At 34.6% G+C, this 21,584-nt stretch overlaps 2 protein-coding genes and 1 pseudogene across 2 annotated transcripts in view; 1 reads left to right on the top strand and 2 right to left on the bottom strand.

Moving 5' to 3' along the window:
- LOC128213514 (uncharacterized) overlaps nt 1-21,584 on the bottom strand; it is a 109,035-nt gene that overhangs the window by 18,324 nt on the left and 69,127 nt on the right. The window lies entirely within an intron of this gene.
- On the top strand, nt 5,980-7,529 carry LOC128215164 (uncharacterized; annotated as a pseudogene).
- On the bottom strand, nt 20,767-21,556 carry LOC128215163 (uncharacterized). Its single transcript, XM_052921880.1, has 3 exons — nt 21,502-21,556; nt 21,192-21,393; nt 20,767-21,016 (listed from the first exon to the last, which is right to left on the bottom strand). The coding sequence occupies exons 1-3, from the start codon at nt 21,545-21,547 to the stop codon at nt 20,767-20,769; spliced, it is 498 nt and encodes a 165-aa protein (XP_052777840.1). The 5' UTR covers nt 21,548-21,556.

Below are 21,584 nucleotides of genomic sequence, written 5' to 3'. Positions count from 1 at the left end.
CTTCTATAACAATTCTTGGTCTGGGCTTTTGTATGGATCATTTCAGTGCCAAACTTGGCACTGGGAACCTCTCAATATCAAAAATAAGTACCCAGTATGATGTTTGAACAAAACAGCCGCAGTATTATTGCAAATATCCAATTGTATAAAGTATTGTTAATGTACATGCTAAGATGCTAAATCGCCAAAATATGAAACATAAAGTTTACAACTTTCTGTATACGAAATCATTGTTTTATCATCCTTATATATGTATCCATTATAACATGACTATATTAAAACATATATGCCTTAAAATGGTGGCACAAATAGTTTCATTATTTATGCCTTTGAATGAAAGGATAAATGTGTTAAATGATATGCATTAAGATGGTTGGCATGAATGAACTCATATATCCTTAAAATGGTGGCAAGAATGAATTTGAATAATAAATGCCTTTTAATTGCTGAATGACTGTCTTAAACACATGTGTCTTTACACGGGACATACATATGTTTAAACACATATGCCTTAAAATGGTAGCATGGATGTGTTTACATCGTCATATATTGAACAAGATCGGCAATAGTGATTGGGCACTAAGTTAACAAACGATTATACATTACAATCATTTTAATGATTAAAATAACGATTGATACTTATATTTAAGAAGTTATAGCAAAAATGAACAAAATATATCATATTTTTATTGTATTTTCTTTATCTGAGGTATGATATAGATAATGTACCAAGTACCAAAGTTTAAAAGTGTTTCTACACCAACTGCTAGTGGTGTGAAATGGTTACTTCACCCACTTCCAGAGGTATGTTATGGTTACTGCACCAACTACCAGAAGTATATAATGGTTGCTGCACCCACTACCAGAAGTATGTAATGGCAACTTCAAAAACTACCAGAGGTATGAAATGGTTCCTGCACTCACTATCAGAGGTATGTAATGGTTGCTGCATCCACTACCAGAGGTATGAAATAGTTACTGCACTCGCTATTAGAGGTATGAAATGGTTGCTGCACCCAGTACCAGAGGTATGAAATGATTACTGCACCCACTACCCGAGGTATGTAATGGTTACTGCACCCACTATCAGAGGTATGAAATGGTTACTGCGGCCAATATCAGAGGTATAAAATGGTTACTGCGGCCACTACCAGAGGTATAAAATGGTTACTGCACCCACTACCAGAGGTATGAAATGGTTACTGTGGCCACTATCAGAGGTATGAAATGGTTACTGCGGCCACTACCAGAGATATGAAATGGTTACTGCACCCACTATCAGAGGTATGAAATGGTTGCTGCACCCACTACCAGACGTATGTAATAGCAACTTCAAAAACTACCAGTGGTATGAAATGGTTACTGCACCCACTCTCAGGGGTATGAAAAGGTTACTGCACCCATTACCAGAGGTATGAAATTATTACTGCACCCACTACAAGTGGTGTGTAATGGTTACTGAACTCACTACCAGAGGTATATAATGGTTACTGCATTTACTATCAGAGGTATGAAATGGTTACTGTACTCACTATTAGAGGTATATAATGGTTACTGCACCCACTATCAGAGGTATGAAATGGTTACTCCACCCATTTCAGAGGTATGAAATAGTTACTGCACCCACTACCAGAGGTATGTAATGGTTACTGCAGACACTATCAGAGGTATGAAATGGTTTCTGCACCCACTCTCAGAGGTATCAATTGGTTACTGCACCCACTATCAGGGTAATGAATTGGTTACTGCACACACAATCAGAGGTATAAAATGGTTTCTGCACCTACTATCAGAGGTATGAAATGGTTACTGCACCCACAACCAGAGGTATGAAATGGTTGCTGCACCCACTATCAGAGGTATGAAATGGTTACTGCACCCACAATCAGAGGTATGAAATGGTTACTGCACCCACTACCAGAGAGAGGTCTGAAATTGTTACTGCACACACTGCAAGAAACTGATCAAGAAGAAGTAGATACGTCAAACACAAAGGTAATGGCTGGTGATGCAACTGAGTTGTCATGATGGACAGCGTTTGACAATTACCTTTGGAATATAGAAATATCATTGGCATTTATCAGCCCACTTCTTCTGCCACGGTAAGAGCTCTGCTCACTGATTAATATAATGCTTGAAATCAAAGTTGAAACATATATATATGTTTATGAAAATATGTATTTATTGAACATTCATATACAAATATTTTAACAACAGCATTACTGCGAGTTGCTATGAAAAAAATAATCTTAGCTTGAATTCCTTAAACCATCAATCGAATTCGTTCGCCATACATCGGATATTTCTGTGTGTACGGATTTTGACGGTACGGTTCTTTTTTCACGATCATAATAAACAAAAACAATAATTACACTGTCTCTCGATATGGATTATTTAACATTAATTTTCACAAACTTTTCTTTTAACTTTTTTTTTGGTTATTCGAATGATCACCTGGCGGTGTTTTAGAAAGCGACATAACATATCCTACGATGCATATGATAGTATGCATAGGTTACTGCTCTTTAAAGACGTATATGATTCCCTTTGTAAATAATATTGCGTATTTTAATTACTAGTTGAAAACTCCGAGGTTAAGATTGCTTTGTTAAGTAAATATTTGTTCATATAAGAAGCTAATGTCATCGGTTTAACACGAAATAAATTTGAAGTGTGATACTCTCCAATATTTTCGATAAAAAGCGTGTCTGATTTCCTGTCCATTTTCTATGACCTTTTCATGACAATGTCCTTTTGTGACCCTGTATGCACATAGGGCCATATTGAACGCTTTCTTTTTCGATATTTAAGATCACTGCGTAGACTTCAATTTAATTCAGACCATTTTTAATACACGAAATATTTCAGTAATAACATTATTTATTTGTTCAAATTACTGGTCCATAAAAAGATACAAAAAATGCTGATATATGCAACCGGTAAACGATTAATTAAATGACGAAACAACGTCAAACACACATTCTGCAACTTAACTATGTAATGTATTGTGTTTTGAATCGTCCATGCTCATTCAGTATTAAATTGTTAACCAGAGTTACGTTCACACATATTATAAAAGTACCTATATAGACTCCATCATACCCGCCTTGAGACGGGCGTAATGGCCAAACAGTTGTACACTGTATTGTTGTACAATTGTCCATCAGTGAACGGCGAAATACCAATCGGCCCTTCTGTCTCCCAAACACACGTTCCTTTAGCTGCTGGATCGCTTCCACCGATCCAAAATATTCCGGTTCTCATACTTTGCGACATGAAGTGGTTCTCTGGAAACGTGTTTTCGGAGGCATCGGTAATAACAGCGAGGTGCGCGCCCATGGCTGTGTAGTTAGTGCAGAAGATAAGCTGAGTGCCATTAGATTATTTTGCACGTAGATTTATGTTCAATGACTGGCCTTGAAGTGAAAATAATTTCCTTAAATTCACGGCACTTCATATATTTTGTTCTATCATTTTATAGCCTGATATTCAGCCTTTCGTGCTATGTAATAAAATATATGTGTTTTCGGGATAATTAATCAACCAATTTAAAACAATGCGTTCAGAAACGTTTGCTTTGACGTTGCTGACGTCAACGTTGTCTTGATGTACGTAGTTGTAATGCTGGCGTTAAATTGTGATATTTTGAAAACTGAATGCAAAAAAGAACGGTATGTCGTCCAATAACCAAGAAAGAAATGTTAAATTAGCATTAAGCAAATGCAACGGGAATATGATTTTCTATAACAAAATGTGTTTTTGATAGATTTGCATAAATGATTGATAAATCTATCGGTTGCATGAACGATTGAGATTATGCACATTCACGTGCATGCGTATTGGTAAAGGTAAGATGTATTATAATTTGCGACGATCACCTATACATAAACATGTTACTTTTTTAAGATATATCACATACATGAAATCATAACCATTTAACATTCCTGGATGATTTACAGTATTATCGTCAAACGATGCTCCGAGTGGGGATCAAACCCGGGACCTCCTGATCAAGAGTCCGATACGTGCAATTTGTGTTAGAAAGTGCGCGTTTTGTCGAAACCGTGCATGTGCTCAATAAAACCGGAAACAGCGTCATATAAAATACAAATGCAGAAGACCGATGCAACGAAGCAGAAGACATGAATATTCGCAAGAAAAATGGAAAGTTTACTAAAGAAAACATCAAGAAACGGATGCAGAACCTTGTATAGATTCGTAAGAAAGGCGAGTGTCACTTGAAAGGAAGACGAGTCGTTGAGTTTAAGTTTTTGATAGACGGCTTAAAAAAAGGTGCAAGTGCGCGGAACAGTTGTCGCTTACTAACATAACATCAGAAACTAAATACGGTCATGGGAGTATTCTTCATATAAAATGCATGTCATGTCTGGCTGACAACACAGTGCCGACTGGAAAACGACACAAGGCTAGTGATCACAAAACCGGAACTCGATGCTTAGATGTAAATACAAAGTTAGCTGCAGGTAAGTTTTTCTTTCGAAAAATAAAGCTAAGTAATAGTTTGCTGCAGTTTTCAGTATGCATAAATATTAATATAATCTCAATGAATGTTACCTCTCAAAAATCCCTAATTAACCTCAAATAGGTTGTATATTTTTATTGAAAGGCTTCAATTCTTTCAGCCATGATCAACGCTGGCGTTGGGGAACAACAAATGAATAATATTATTGCCTACATGAACCTTTCCCTTGTAAATAAGGCGACACTCAAGAACAGGGAGTGAGAAATCGGCAAGAGCATTGAGGCAGTTGCCGAGCAGTCATGTTCACGTGCAGTGGAAGAAGAATTCGAAATTCTGAGTAACTATTCATACATTTCAAATGAACTATTTTTAAGTTATGGTATAAAACACAACTGTACTTAATTCAAGTAAATGCATTCCAATGACGGATATAATTAAACTAGTAGCTTAGTTATACAAGGAAATGCTTGTGACTATTTGTTGACATCTTTCTCCTGAATACATACAGTTTGAAACAACGGAGTCTCCACATGACAAATTAATGTCTACGCTTTATCCTCCGCCGGAAATATCTTTCTTACTGTACTTAAATGTTGTAAATAATGGAATTGTAGGGAAACAGATGAACAGTGGGTAGAAGTTTCGGCGGATGGCGACTCGCAGAAACGAGGAACTTGTCACAGTAACAACAGCTTGTCCGATAAATAGGATTCCAGTTACTCTTCATCTTGTAAGATTGCAATAAGCGCAGTATGCTCTTCAAAATGAGTTTAAAACAAAACACCTTGCACAAGCAGATCCGGGAGGGGGGGGGGGCGCACCCACATCCCCTTAAACTCGTCCAAGTTTACTTTTATTTCAATATAGAATAAATAAAATAATAGTACGCCCAAAATGCAGCTTTTCGGACTAGATATTGTTAAATTTCTAGGGGGAGTATCCTCCCACCCCGCTAAATCTTTAAACCAAATAAATTTCGGTTCTTAGGGAAAGACACAAGTCAAAAGTTTACGCTTCCTAACTTACGCCCCCTCTTACGGCGCATCCTGGAACCGCCCCTGCCCTGTAACGCACATGCATGTCTGACCACCCATATTCATAAAGATATAGCCGAAAAGTTAGATGATCTTCAGTGTCCGTAAAAAATATTTTGATACTTTGCAAAATTGTGTAAAAATACAATTTCATTCTTAAATATATTTTGATGAATCGAATTATTCAATTCATACTTTTTCTGTAAACGTCTTTAATGCATATATTCTTCTATTCATCAGGGCACGTGACAATTGTCGGCAAATCTTAAAAGAAATGTTTGAGCTTTGGCGTTGCTAAAAAATTGTAGATTTTGCAAGAATCCAATCAGAAGAAAAGTTCCAGCATCGAAGCACAAATGCGGGAAGAACTGGACGGGCTCTTCAAAAGCAATGGAGCCATTCCTGACACTAAAATGCCTTCAGAATTTGAAAAGAAAAGTCCTCGAGGTAAATGCATTTACAATGGACGACGACACGTCAACGTATACTAGAGTGAAACGATGCCTTTTCCCGTCCCTTCGAAAAAATAGTGATAACAACCATGTTGTGAAAAACATGACCAATTGCCTTTACAAAATAAAATCAAACAACAACAAAATAGGCAATGAAACCATTTCATTTGTAAAGAAGTGCTTTTCTTACGCTGTATCCTAAAACCAAGGTGATCCAGACGGCATAAAAAGAAACCTTACTGCCACAGTTCCACACAGCTACGGGGAACATGGCGGCTGTGACCGGAAGTGGTGCCGTGCTGGGGACGCAAATAACCGTCATTCGAGCTTGCCGCGCGGGAAAAACCTTACGGATCAGGCCATAAGAGAGGACATTGAAAAGGTGATAGATCCCTACACCAACGCGAAAATGACGGTAAAGCTGGCAACACTTTCAACAACGAATTCAAACGAGAACATGAACATGATGATATCAAGAAAAGCGGCTAAAGGGTCCCATTACTCCGAGTCTGAGAGCCTTGGTATTCGTGTTTCGGTGACAGTAGCACAAAAGACTGATGGACACGCTTATATATTAAAGGTTTGTTTTTGTAAACAACTACGACCTCATACTTACATATTTATAAAACAAATGTAAAAAGAATATTGCTATATCCTATACAATGACGATGATGATGATGATGATGATGATGATGATGATGACGATGACGATGACGATGACGATGATGATGATGATGACGATGACGATGATGATGATGATGATGATGATGATGATGATGATGATGATGATCATAATGATGATGGTGGTGATGATGATGATGATGATGATGATGATGATGATGATGATGATGATGATGATGATGATGATGATGAGAATGGTGGTGGTGAAGGGGGTGATTTGCTCTCAGGTGAACGATGCCTACAGTTTATCACAAGGACATATCACAATGAAACGTTGCCAGGAGTTAGATAAGAAACGCCTGTTTAACGCTACACAACACAGGACTTTTAAACAGAAAAGGCGTCGTATCGAGCTAAAGGTAGATATGTTTATACAGTTAATTCATCACAAACACATGACCACATACGTCCCTTACAAATTAAGATATTTCCTATAGTATTTCAAATCCCGTGATATTGCTGTAACAAATTGATGTTTATTAATGTATTACTATACATATATATTTATAAATCTAGCGAATTGATCCCTTAACAATTTTGCCCTTTTACATATGGTAAAAGTAGACGAGCGTTGGATTGACAAACGCACGTGCGCCATGTGTGCCACTTTTACCTATCGGAATGCCTCAAGGGTATATATTAGAAAATGTGTGGTTTTATGATTTACTTTGATTACAGGAACAGCGGATTCGCAATGACACGTCTGCTGAATTACACGAGGGGAAAACATATGAAACCGCAATCAATGCAACAGACGACATCACACCAGACGACATAGTTGAAATCTCACCGCCACTTCTTCTTCCGAGTATGAGGCCGTCCGTGTCTGCCCCGCAACCGGATACTCTCATAGTTTTCGACATTGAGATCACGGGATAAAGTACCAAAATTTTCAACATTTCGTACACTTTTCCAGAAAAAAATAACATTAAAGTGTCCTTCAGTCAGCGTAGTATATATAGTCATTATAACTAGGTAATTTTATGCCCGTTTAATAATTTTGTGTGTAATTCCAGCACAGGACAGTGACATAATTCAGCTGTCGGCTAAGCATTTGGATACCGGCGACACGTTTTCGGCATACATCAGACCCGCCGGTGGCCGTATTCCGACACCATCACATCGCTTACCGAAATTGCAATACATGGAGATTAAATGTTTTATTACATGACACCGGTTGGGTATCCGGACGTGTTTAATGGCCTGTCTTCATTTTCTGAGTGGTTGAAAAAAAAAAAAAAACCCCGTCCTGATAGCTCGCAATGCAGCTTTTGACACTAGAGGATTAATAAATAGCCTCCTGCGTTGTAGTGTAAGCCATTCACATATTTATTGTTTTTCGGACAGTTTAAAGCTATGCAAAGCAATCCTTTCTTGGACGATCAAGTTACAAATTATCTGCTATCGTGCAAAATGTGTTGAAAATTGACTTCAATGCTCACAACGCGGAAGCTGATGTTGCCGCCCTTGGAGCCCTGCTTCAAACAGTCGTCGCTCAACCACAGAAGCTGCAGATAACGCTATCGCAAGAAGTCATTATAACCTTAACAGGCTTAAGAATGAAAAGTACTACCTGCGGAATTATGATATTTATATCATTGCAAAGGCATTAACAACAGCCGCAGCAAAAGTATTGGCCGGTACTGGACGTCACGGGAAGTTACTCCAAACAGCGTATCACCGTTCCGGGTGCGATGGACTACCTGTAGTGCTAAAAAACAGATTAGTTAAATCGGAAAACCAATCGCGACGTTATCATCTTATATTTTTTGGCAAATTGCAGTTCAATTTACGATCACAATGGTATTGTTTAATATCTTTACAAATATTATTATTATTATTATTAGTAGTAGTAGTAGTAGTAGTAGTAGTAGTAGTAGTAGTAGTAGTAGTTGTAGTAGTAGTAGTAGTAGTAGTAGTAGTAGTAGTAGTAGTAGTAGTAGTAGAAGTAGTAGTTGTAGTAGTAGTAGTAGTAGTAGTAGTAGTAGTAGTAGTAGTATTTCTATTATTATTATTATCATTATTATTTTTATTATTTTTATTATTATTATTTTTATTATTACTACTACTACCATTATCATTATTATTATCATTATCATTACTATTATTTTTATTACTATTATTATTATTATTGTAATTATTATTATTATTATTATTATTATTATTATTATTATTATTATTATTATTATTATTATTTTTATTATTATTACTATTATTATTATTACTATTATTACTATTATTATTTTTATTATAATTATTATTATTTTTATTATTTTCATTATTATTATTATTACTACTACTATTATCATTATTATTATCATTATCACTACTATTTTTTATTATTATTATTATTTTATTATTTTTATTATTTTTATTATTACTACTACTATACTCATTATTATTATCATTATCATTATTACTATTATTATTATTATTATTATTATTATTATTATTTTTATTATTTTTATTTTTATTATTATTATTATTATTATTATTATTATTATTATTATTGTTATTATTATTATTATTATTATTTTTATTATTATCATTATCATTACCATTATTGTTATTATTTTTATAATTATTATTATTATCATTATCATTACTATTATTTTTATAATTATTATTATTAACATTATCATTACTATTATTGTTATTATTATTGTTATTATTATTATTATTATTATTATTATTATTATTATTATTATTATTATTATTATTATTATCATTATTTTTAGTCAGTATATACTCAGTAGACGTTTAACGTGTTTAAATATGCTAGTTAGATCAATATAAACAATAACGTCGACGTTCAACGGAACATAAGGTCATTTACTTTGAAATTACGTGTTGTTATTGATATTGCAAAATTTAGCCCGAAAATCCCCATAATTTATTTTACATTTTGAAAGTTTGAACATTTGGCTATAACATATAAAAAAAATAGCCAAGGGGGCCGCCGTCGTCTTAAACACTTATTTTGACGTTGAAGACAGCAAGGGTACGTTAAAAAACGAACAAAATGAATGTTAAAAATGCGAGTTATTCTGATGTTTCTAATTTATCTTTCTTTTGTGTGCAAATATCAAAATGAATGCTTGTTTCATTGTATATATATATAGCAATTTACATGTTTTTTCGATGAGATTTAAAGGTAGGTTAGCAATGACACATTCTTTATATATATGTATATATATATAAATATTTGTATTTGAGTGAATTTAAATTCAGTCAGTACTCGAAATGTTAACACACTTGAAGAAATAAAAAAATGGTGCCATTTGAGACATTTATAAATAATTAAGATTATTAATCTACGGCTTAAAGTGCCAGTCTTACTCAAAATCAATACATACACATCTATAACAAACATAAATATTGAGTGATAAACCTTTTACTACTTACTAAATTATGCATTTATGGAAAATACCAATAACTGATAACAAGATAGTAACCGTGTTTTTAAAAGGTGAAAACGCAAAAATATTAAATGATTGGTGAGTGCTAAAAGATTTGCTGTAATCTTCTATTGCCTCCTTGTTTTCTGCACATTTATTTCCAATTAAATTCGGTATTCCTCATAAGAACCATTGTTTTTGACAATTATTCATCCTTTTTGACATATTAAAATAACTGAATGAATTGTGGTTAATCTTATTTGGGAGTAAAAGTGCATCGTTAATGCTTTTTGAAACTTAATATTAATACTGTTCCAGTGCAGTATACATGATGGTAGCGTGGTCAATCACTGATCAATGCTCATTTTCATAAGGCTTTGGTGACATTAAAATATGGGTTCTATTTCGTTCTAAGATGTGATTGGACGCGAGTAGCACCCTCAAATATCGTTTATGTTGTCTATGTCACCAGTTACATAAAATATCACAACATTCAGACATATATGCCATAACTGCACCATAAGTATGTCAAATATTTAAAATATTAAAAAACTTAAAAAACACTTATTTCACATATTTGACAACAGTGACATCAGAAATATTATCAACGCCGCTGTTCAAAGTTTGCCAACTGTATAAAAAATACTTAGATGCATTTCGAACACATTAAAATGATTTACGCTTATTCCACTTTTATGAAATACATTCAGAGCTAGTCGGACACTCTATGAATAGTAAATTACTTATTGCATTTGTTTATATCCTCGAAAACTGTATATTCTGTCCGTTTGTATCAACTGGCTTAAAGCTGCACTCTCACACATTGAACGTTTTGACAAGTTTTGTTTGTTTGTTTTTTGCCTTGGAACGAGCTAATTTATGCGAAAATGCATGGAAACCTGTGATATATGACTGCTGACAAACAATTAGATAGCAGATTTTTATATTTAAGTTCAAAAATTGATGTTTAATACATTTGTTTAAACCGTTAGTATCGAATTTAGCCATAAAATATTAATTTTCAAACAGAAATATGAAAATCTGCGATCTGATCTTTTGTCAGCAGTCTTTTATCACTTGTTTGAAGATATTTACGTAAAAGTTTGCTCATTCAAAGACAAATCAATAACAAAAGTTGTAAAAAAGGTTAATCTGTGCAGCTGAGTGCAGCTTTAACGTTATGACAACTTTTTTTGTCTAGGAACGAGCCAATTTTGACGAAAATCCATAGAAACCAGTTATGTGAGACTGCTGACAAAAAAATCAGATCGCATATTTTTATATTTAAGTACAACAAATGATATTTTATGCATTTCTCTTAAACCGTTAGTAACGGCTTAAGCTATCAAACATTAATTTTCGAACGGAAATATGAAGATCTACGATCTGATTTTTTGTCAGCAATGGTATATCATTGGTTTGCAGATATTTACGCAAAAATATGCTCTTTCCAAGACAACAAATATAAAAGTTGTAAAAACGGTATATCTGTGAGAGGTCAGCTTTAAGCATTGACATGATTTATGTACATTTTGTTTTCAATTTGTATTTGATAATGCAAATATATATGCATAAATTGTCTTTTTTAGATATGTTGTAATTATGTTGGCATTGTACATGCCGCAAAAATAATCAGATTACTTACTTATTTCAACTGTAAAAGTATATTATGGGGTTCAGGTCAGTTTGGTTGAAAGTGCAAACGATTTTTTTTACTACCGAAGACGCGATTTCGACGTCTTTTTGGTATTGGGAGCTGCTCATGTTTATGCTAATGTTACAATTTATGATCTTCGAATTGGCAAACAACTATTTGCTAGATAGATTAGAATTGTTCCCTGCTTTGTCACGGCCTGTAAACACCAGCTCCACCACTTCACGGTGGTGCAAAGAAAAAGAGCTGTCGACACTTCCGTGGTGGAGCTGTGCCCTATGTTTACATGAACAAACGTGAGTATGATTTATATTTTATTTGATAATTTCATTTTACTGACATATTTCGAAAATCGGAGAATGTGGTACCGTGTAAGAACACTTCTACTGTAGGCTGGTTACTATTTCAGTTCAATATTGTGCAAACTGTGGTGTCAGGAGCTTTTCTCCCGAATCGGACTTGTGCATATTTTGAGATCTGATTGCATAGCAAGTACATTTCGATGCTTACACACCCCGTAAGAACATTCTCACGCATGCAAACATAACTGTTATGTATAGTACTTATGCCGGAACACAACAAAACTGATAAGCACTTCTTAAAAAGGAAAAATGCACATATTTATAAAAGTGGTGGCGCTGTTGCCCTAGTGGTGGCGCTATCGAGTATGTTTTGCGCTCGAAGTAATATAAAAAGTTAACGCTTTTGGAATGAATACAACAGTTGTTATGTTTATCATTCATTGAACATTATGCTGGTTATGCATACTACTTGCGGAAACAAAACTCTACGCGAACTACCTTAACCTTACTGAAAACTATTTCGAAAACAAACGGCTAGGTGCTGTTAATTTTACCATATAAATATAAGTATCTATCATGTGTGTCCGGTACGGATAGAAAATCCGACCCGAGTGCACGCGCGTAAGCCGGTAAAGAGGTTTGCCGAGTTACCGGCCACGTAGCGTGACCGAAGGACCGATTTTTCTTTCCGTACCGGAAAAACATGATTGAAATTTTTTCTTGCATATCTAAAATTATCAATTTGTGGAAGAATTGAGGTAAAAAACGCACTTTTGTACATTTTACCAAAAAGCGCGTGAAACGTTGTTTACTGACGTCATAAAGCGCAGTAATTTTAAATCACTATTGATGTCAAGTAGTAACTATTTAAATCGCGTTATTACGATTATTAATTATCTATTTAAATTAATTGCATACTTATAATTGATTGCGCTTTATTGAAATGAAATAATGTACTTTTCATAAACCATACAATAAAAGAAATAAGAAGTAGCGCGTTGTGGCGCATAACTCATCTTACATGGTGGTGTAAGATGCGTTTTTCCAGCACTGGTCAAATGACCGGGAACACACGTCCGGTATGCAAGAATACCTCTCTCATAACCGGACCCACATGATAGATACTTATATTTATATGGTAAAATTAACAGCACCTAGCCATTTATTTTCGAAATAGTTTTCAGTAAGGTTAAGGTAGTTCGCGTAGAGTTTTCAGTAAGGTTAAGGTAGTTCGCGTAGAGTTTTGTTTCCGCAAGTAGTGTGCATAACCAGCATAATGTTCAATGAATAATAAACATAGCAACTTTTGTATTCATTCCAAAAGCGTTTATATTTTATATTACTTCAAGCGCAAAACATACTCGATAGCGCCACCACTATGGCAACAGCGCCACCACTTTTATAAATATGTGCATTTTTCCTTTTTAAGAAGTGCTTATCAGTTTTGTTGTGTTCCGGCATAAGTACTATACATAACAGTTATGTTTGCATGCGTGAGAATGTTCTTACGGGGTGTGTAAGCATCGAAATGTACTTGCTATGCAATCAGATCACAAAATATGCACCAGTTCGATTCGGGAGAAAAGCTCAGGACACCACAGTTTGCACAATATTGAAACGAAATAGTAACCAGCCTACAGTAGAAGTGTTCTTACACGGTACCACATTCTCCGATTTTCGAAATATGTCCGCTAAATGAAATTATCAAATAAAATATAAATCATACTCACGTTTGTTTATGTAAACATAGGGCACAGCTCCACCACGGAAGTGTCGACAGCTCTTTTTCTTTGCACCACCGTAAAGTGGTGGAGCTGGCGTTTAGAGGCCATGTTTGTGCTCATCTTCATGTTTTTTTAATACCATGCTCTTGAATATTTACATGATATTGGTGACCATCAAATTTCATAACATGGTGTCAGAAGTAAATCACACTGCTAGTGGGAATGGAATACCAAACATATTAATAATAATCTTTGTTATAACTTATATACCCATCATAAATCCACACGCAATACAGACTATCGCAAAATACAGTAGTCCGTATTCATCTCCAGTGCAAAACTGCCGTATTCCACTCTTGTGACGTCACTTCATAACAAGTATCGTTGCATAATGTTAATATGACGTCATTAAACCAAAGAGTGTGTCAGTAAAATGACATTTATTATGAAATCATGTGGATTTTAAGTGATCAAACAAGTAATGTATATAATAAAAGGATTATTAGTACTGAGTTTTGATCCGGAATGACGTATTCGACTCTCTTGGATTTTTGCAGATTTTGCTAAGGAAGTAGTCTGGAAAAATGAAGATTTCTTTTCTCTGTCTTAATTTGTATGCATCAGATTGCTCAATAAATACAGAGGGTTGGCCATTCTTGTATTGTCCTCTGTAACTGTCCTGATAGGTCCCTACCTCATTAGTTGCAAAAGGTTGTAGGTTCATGATCCTCCTGGTCCAATGTGTCATACAGAAAGAAGACGTTAAAAGTAGAATCAAGTAGCTTTCTTTTTTGGCACTCAAATTAAATAGTACTGTAACTTTTGGAGTGCCTAGAATTTGTTTAATTCCCAGGCAACATAGGCAACATGTACCATGCGTTGCAGTACATACTTTTCACCCGTCCTTGTAGATCTAAAAAAAACTTTAAATAGTTTCGCAACAGTAATTCATATTAGGTTGCTAAAACAGTGTTTGAATAATTCTGATATCTAGATGTGCCTTTTAATTGCAGCAATTTAAACTCAAGTCATGATGTCAACTGAGCTTGTAAAGCCATACTGCAGTTCCTGGGTGTGAAAATTTCTTCATTTACTTGAATAAACAAACAGTTCTTGCATTGGAAAGTACAATGTATGAACATGCCCAGACTCCATCCACGCCTTTAATCTTATGTCAACATATACTTTAGGACATGTATTATATCAATGAGAACTACCTGATATAAATTATGTTCAATTAAGTGCATTAATTTACTTATGATATCTGATTGCACGTACAATAAATCTAAACGCTACATGTTCTTTAAAGGGGCTGTACTCTGTATGATGAAATAGCGAAAAAAAAATTGTCGAAAACTGACATAAACTTGGTATCGATGTGTACAATGCATTGAAACTTACTAACTGAAGTACCACATAGTTTACAATTAATTTATTTTTCGCACTATTTTGGTAATTTTCCATTAAATAAGATTACTAGTTATGTCTACCTAGTAAAATTCATTCCTTATGCGTAATTGGCTAGTCGATATAATCACGTGATATTATCAAGTTAGGTATATACCTAAAATATTGCAATCGTTAAGGGTAAGCCTTCTTAGCACAGTGGATACAACACTAAACTGCAATTTTGGCGACCCCGGTTTGAACCCAGTCTCCAACTCTTTTTTTTTACATTTTGTTTTAAATTCTAATATCAAAAGTATATACATTTTATGAAATAATTGTCATGAGATTTGTTAAAAACTTTTTTGGTGCCAATCTGGTGTACAGCCCCTTTAAACCCAATATCATTAATATGTTATGTTAACTAATGATATAAACCATTGTCAAGTTTGCAATTTGAATTTCTTTCTAGACAGCTGGACTTGTCGTCCAGTTACTTTGAAAATCTTCAAGAGCTAAACTGAACAAGACTGAAGCATAAAACCCTTTATATCATACCAAAAGGGATTTTAAAACATACAAGAACATATTCACATTACCTTAACCATTAGTTCTTATTTACAAACTTTAGTCAACATAATAATGTTTTACATAAATATTGCAATGAATAAAACATATTGCAATAACAAAGCAATCAAGTTTGATCGCTATAGGCTTAGATATGAGATTTCAACATTTTCTTGGCAAACAAATAAATAAAAATACAGTATTTTTAACAATTTTCTCATTATTTACACAAGCCTATAAATGGTCTCTTTCTGAATAATTCACATATTCTGAGTAAAGATGGTTTTTATGTTCAAACGAACATTTCGCTTGTTGTTCAAATTAATTATTCAATGATTTTGTAAACATTCATCAATGATAGTACTAGTTGAAATGAAGATTCATTCTTACCATGCCTACCATAAGCATAACTAGATTGTAAATTGTCATTAAGACAAGGCCTGCCAGCGAAGCCAGCCGATTGATACCCAAATGACCAATCAGTGTTCAAATTTGGCAGGGCTTATCAGTGGTTCATTAAAATCCACCATGACATCCCACAATCTGCACTGATCAACAGTAGTTAAATAATGCATTGTTTCCTTTATACACATATTCTAAAACAATTGCATTAAAAAATGTATTCCTTATCACTGAGAGAAAGTTAAGGAAAATAAGCGAAGCCGAGTAACCTTTAGAATAGTAGAATATCTTTTCTCCCACCTCAGATAAGTAGATCCAATAATTTAACCATGCTAGATATTCTTATCTTGCCCACGGGCAAAGATAAAATGCCCGTTTGGAACTCCTTTTTAACGGTCACCACATTATAATTACCTCCCTTGTTGACGACTGTCGTCAGTAGCATCAAGGAAATCTTGTCTTATGGTAATATTTAGAACGCTAATTAAATATTTCTCGCTTCAAATGTCACCATCAAACAGTTTTCACGCACCATTCAAGAAATAATGCTTCACTCTTCTTAGAACTATTTAAAAAAGACCGATTTGACTATAATCATTAACTGGATCACTGCGCGCATATCCATGACAACCACGTGCTATCGCATATCCATAAGCAATTATTTTCACTAAGCACTAAGAGCAAAAAATACATTTTTACTTAATTTTGTTTAACTGAGGTGGGAGAAAAAGCATCTACCATACCCGCTCGTGTAAGATAGTTTTATCCCGACCCTCACGCAGGGTGTTTTGCGGAAACTCGGTAAACCTCGTTTCCGCAAAACACCCTACGCTCGGGTCGGAATAAACCTATCTTACACTCTCGGCCATGGAAGATACTTATAATCCTCGAAATATATTCATCATTTCATGTAACCGTATATAGTAAATGTTGAATGTTCAATAGTCTTAAAATAGGAAAAAACTTTTTTTTTTCAAAGAACATTTGGTGTATAATTTTGATGATATTTTGCGATTCATTCATACTTCGAAATGTGTATCCCTTAGTGTTCAATCCAAAGCACACTAACTTTTTCACATTTAAGTGCAAGAAAAGTCAGTTTACATTTAATAATCATCAAATTATATTGTAAGGTCACATAAAGGATATATTATGCTTATTAAAAATACATTTGTTCATATGTGTAAAATGATTCCAATCAAATGATGCAGTGTATATTGATGATGATAATGAGTTTAAAATATGACAGGGATAATTCAAGTCAGCGATTTTTGTGATTTCTAGCATCAAAATCGCAATGAAAATTGATGAATTTTGTATTTTAAAGGTATTCTCACATTGCTCACAGTTTGTGAACATGTACTGCTTTGTTTTTGTTTGTCTCAAATTAAAGCATTGGCTCCACTTGTTGTTTATTGAATTCTCTTTGAAGCAGTCATTTTAGCCAGTAGCTAGCCCTTTGAAAACCCTGTCATACTTTTCTATGCCACAACAATGCGTGATAGGGAACTCTTTAAAAAAAAAAATGAATTTCATTTTGTTCCCTAAACGCCACAGGTCGACTGATTCATACAAATCTCATATAAATATTATTCAATTCTAACTCCACAATATTCAACACGGTTATGTTAAATAAAAACTCAAAAGTTACACAGTAAGTAAACAGCCATACAAATATTATTTATAAGCCAGGTGCTATACACATATTCCTACATTTGGTTTCATTTAGAAAAAAACTTCATGAATAAGTATGCGCATGTTTGATATTTCTTATATCCATTTTGCAAAATTGAAATTACATAATTTGGTCGGGATCAAACGAACTTGTATTGCATGTAATTTTACGTGTCAAACTCTACATGCTACCACAGTAAGATGAAAATAATCCGTGCAATGGTGGTTATCCTTCCATGGCGGCCTTTTATCAATTAAACACGTATAAAATTCACATCATCCGCATCCGGAAGTAGTGATGAATCATTCAGCCGATCTGATCAGGGTCAATGAGGTCAAAACAGTAGACTGGTACCCGAAGTTACTTTTCCTAAAACAAATAACGTTATACAGGTAAGCGTCATGTACAAGGCATATGGTTATTAGTTTACAATAATAGTATTTGAACAATAAATACCAAAAACATGTTGTATTTAAAAAAAAGTGCGAAATGCCATGCAATGAATAGTTAAAAATCAAACATTGTATCGAAAATTAAGTGTCACGGGGCATATGCAAATTTTGTCCAAAAAACACAGGTACCCAACTCAACTCAACTCAGCTTCTGAAGTTATTTTATTCAACATTTGGTAATCGTTTTGATAAAAGAAATACCAATATTCTATACAAAGGATAACCATAACGTTCTTAAAATCAACTTTCTTGGTTGTTTACTACTAAAACCGCAAGCTTGATTCGGTTTACGTATTTTCAAGACATTTCGAGTGCGCGACGCTCACCGGTGTTAGCTGACACTGGTCTCTTTTTGGATGAAATAGAAAGAGGGTACCAGCCTATCAATACAGAGCATTGAACAGTATAGAATCAGATGATAGTCGAGATTATGTCAATTTTTGGTCATTTGTGGGAAACCCTTTTAATAAAGATGATTTGTCTTGTTAATGGATTTTTCGACATCTGCTCATGAAGTGTTCTAAGATTAATTAGTATATCCCTTGTTGATCATTTTGTTCGTTATCCTAACACCTTCTACAAATAATTCTTTATCTTTTAAACGGTGCATGTATGCCGCTCATTTGGGTCATCTCCTGCCTGTTAGTGTCCTATTGTCGCTTTTCGGAGTAATTATTACATTTGGTGGTCTGTAAGCTTATTTATACTCGGGCCTTGCCCATTCTGCGAGTGCTCCGATCAGATTGTTAGCTTTTTAATGTTTCTGGAGCAAAGTGCGCAGACAAAATGTAACCCTGGTTAGAGCTACACTTGTTCTTTAACGTATACCAGTGTATAGCACTGTCACACGGGACCCCCATTTAACGTCCCTCCCGGAAGGCGATAAGTATTTGTTTAGTGGTGCGGCGGGGAATCGAACCTGCGACCCCTGAATTGATAGTAAAGTGCGTTACCACTAGACGACGAATCCGCGACAATCAAAAATTATTACATTTAAAATACATTGGTGTTTGTATATAGGGTACTGATACATTTAATTGTTGATTAAAACCATGTACAGTTTTGTATAAATAACAAATTAATTCTCGTGGCATGAAACCTTTAAATTTCGAATATTTGATATATATTCTTCACACCTGTATTGTGTCAATCTTAACCACTCGGCCATCTCAATAACATGGATGCGAAACAGTGGCTCCAACTATTTTAGGAGCTGCGTATAAAAAGAGCCAATGACACTTCTGATCTAGAGCAAAAGAACATCCGTGAATTATGCTTGGTACATTTCGATTTCCACACTCATTGTGTTGTTCAATGTCCGCGGGTAATTTCATCAGGTTTTGAAATTTGATTACCTGAGGACAGCTTGCCAAATGGGCACTGCGCATGTGCAAACGGTATCTTGGGAGCTTCCGATCAGTTTGTTTGACAATAAAAAGAAATCGGATACATTTTGGACATTCAAAAGTGTGCATGTATGTATCGAATATGAAGGTGCTTTTTATTTCTCAGTTTAGATTAAACTTCTTCTTATTAAAACTTGCTCAGTTTTGCTCGGGCTGTCTTATTTTCTAAAGTGGGATATGGACCAAAACTAGTGATCACTTACAATCCAAGATTATTGGTCAATGAATGTAAAAATGCACCAATCTGACGCTTGCAGTGTGCATTCGAGTTATCAATACCAGTTTATTTTCTGCTTTATTTTGATTTGTCAAACTGCGCTTAAGAGCATATTGCTCAATCGGTCACTAATCGCTATAATGTTGTTCGCATATATATATATATGATTCGCGTCAGGAGAAAACCTGCTTTAATGACATTTTTTTACGAAATTATTTTTTTTACATATTTGGAACAAGTAATTATTTATGAGCTTAACCATATGAGTTTTATTTATATGCGCCTATTTTTACTTACACAAAAAATGCATTCAAATGAGCCAACCGTCACGTTTACGGCGTTAGATGTTCGGATTCTTTTCTTTTAATCAGGCAGAAAAAAACAAATTAAAATTTTGATCTATCATTCCATTACTATCGTAAAAGAATTGCACATTCAGTTGAAGTTCGATACATGTCAGTATGACGTCACGTGGGTTGCTAGGCAACTGTGGTTGTTCTTTTTTACTAAAGTGTAGTATTCCAACGGGATGCGCAGTTTTAAAGTGTTTAATTTTAAAATAAATCAAACAAGATTCACAAGCAATATTCTTAAATTTACAACAAAAGATTGGGATCACGGGTGACAGTCAATATAATATATTACATTTGACACCAAAGTACAAGCATACATCTTAACATGAACGTTATATAATAATCATGTATGTGGTGTACCTACAATTATTTCGCAGTTAATTTTCTATCAATATTTTTCATGTAATGCGTGTCTTCAAAAGCATTGTTTAACGACTATGGATCATTTGACAACACATGTATATGGAATAGTGTAAAAAAACAAGAATATTTTTTTATCATAAAACAGATGGAATAACTTAATTGATAAATATTCAAGTGTCTCTTATAATCTGACCACTGCATATTACATGAACGTCTTTTAAGATGCAACCCCCGCGCAAAACTGTTCCCGCTTCTTTTCGGACACGTGTTTGCTGACACTCCGACGGAGATATTCTTTCCTGTTCAAGCTTAGACCAGCCGCTTGAACTGGTTCCGGCCTGGTGTCCACTAAAAACCTGAAAGAGCGGTCCTTAAGGAGGTTGACATGTGTTTCTTCGCCACTCCTTTTTTCCATTACAATCACGATGCCCGGCAGACCGGCTGTGAACCTGAAATGTTGGTATTTCCTAAAAAAGAATTTAAATAATTTGGTCTGGTATTAGGTAAAACGGGTCTCCGTCGAAACGGCAATTCCTGTTATATAATATGGATCTACACAGAAAAATATTTTAATATATTAAAAATAAATGTACAATACAGTAAACCTAAATCTCAATATTAACTTAACACACAAATATTTACCGTATTCCTACAAATGACTTGAAATGCCTGGATAGGAAAGATTTCCAATCTCTCCAGATCCACTGCGGGTAGCGCACCGATACGTTGGTCACAGACGACCGGTCAACCACTCCTGCCAGCTCGTCAAGCGTCTCTGTATTATGACGTCTGTATGCCTTCTTCAGAGTCGCAAAGCCACTGTCCACATGGCACCTGCCATGACCTGCAAAATATTTAATTTATTTCCTGACTTTTTCAACTAAAGCAAATTGGGAACTTATCTCGAAATTTCGTATGTATTTTGTTAAAGTTTTGATATGAAATAACGTACCTGGTATTTGCATCAAGAATTCGATCCCTGTCTGCTGCCCGGTCATAACACGCCATAGGAAGGCTATTTATACTTTGCGGAAC

Source organism: Mya arenaria, chromosome 13 (assembly GCF_026914265.1).
Source record: "Mya arenaria isolate MELC-2E11 chromosome 13, ASM2691426v1".
In the NCBI taxonomy this organism is placed as follows: domain Eukaryota; kingdom Metazoa; phylum Mollusca; class Bivalvia; order Myida; family Myidae; genus Mya; species Mya arenaria.
The sequence above is the reverse complement of the archived record's forward strand: the minus strand, read 5'-3'. Positions and strand labels throughout refer to the sequence as shown.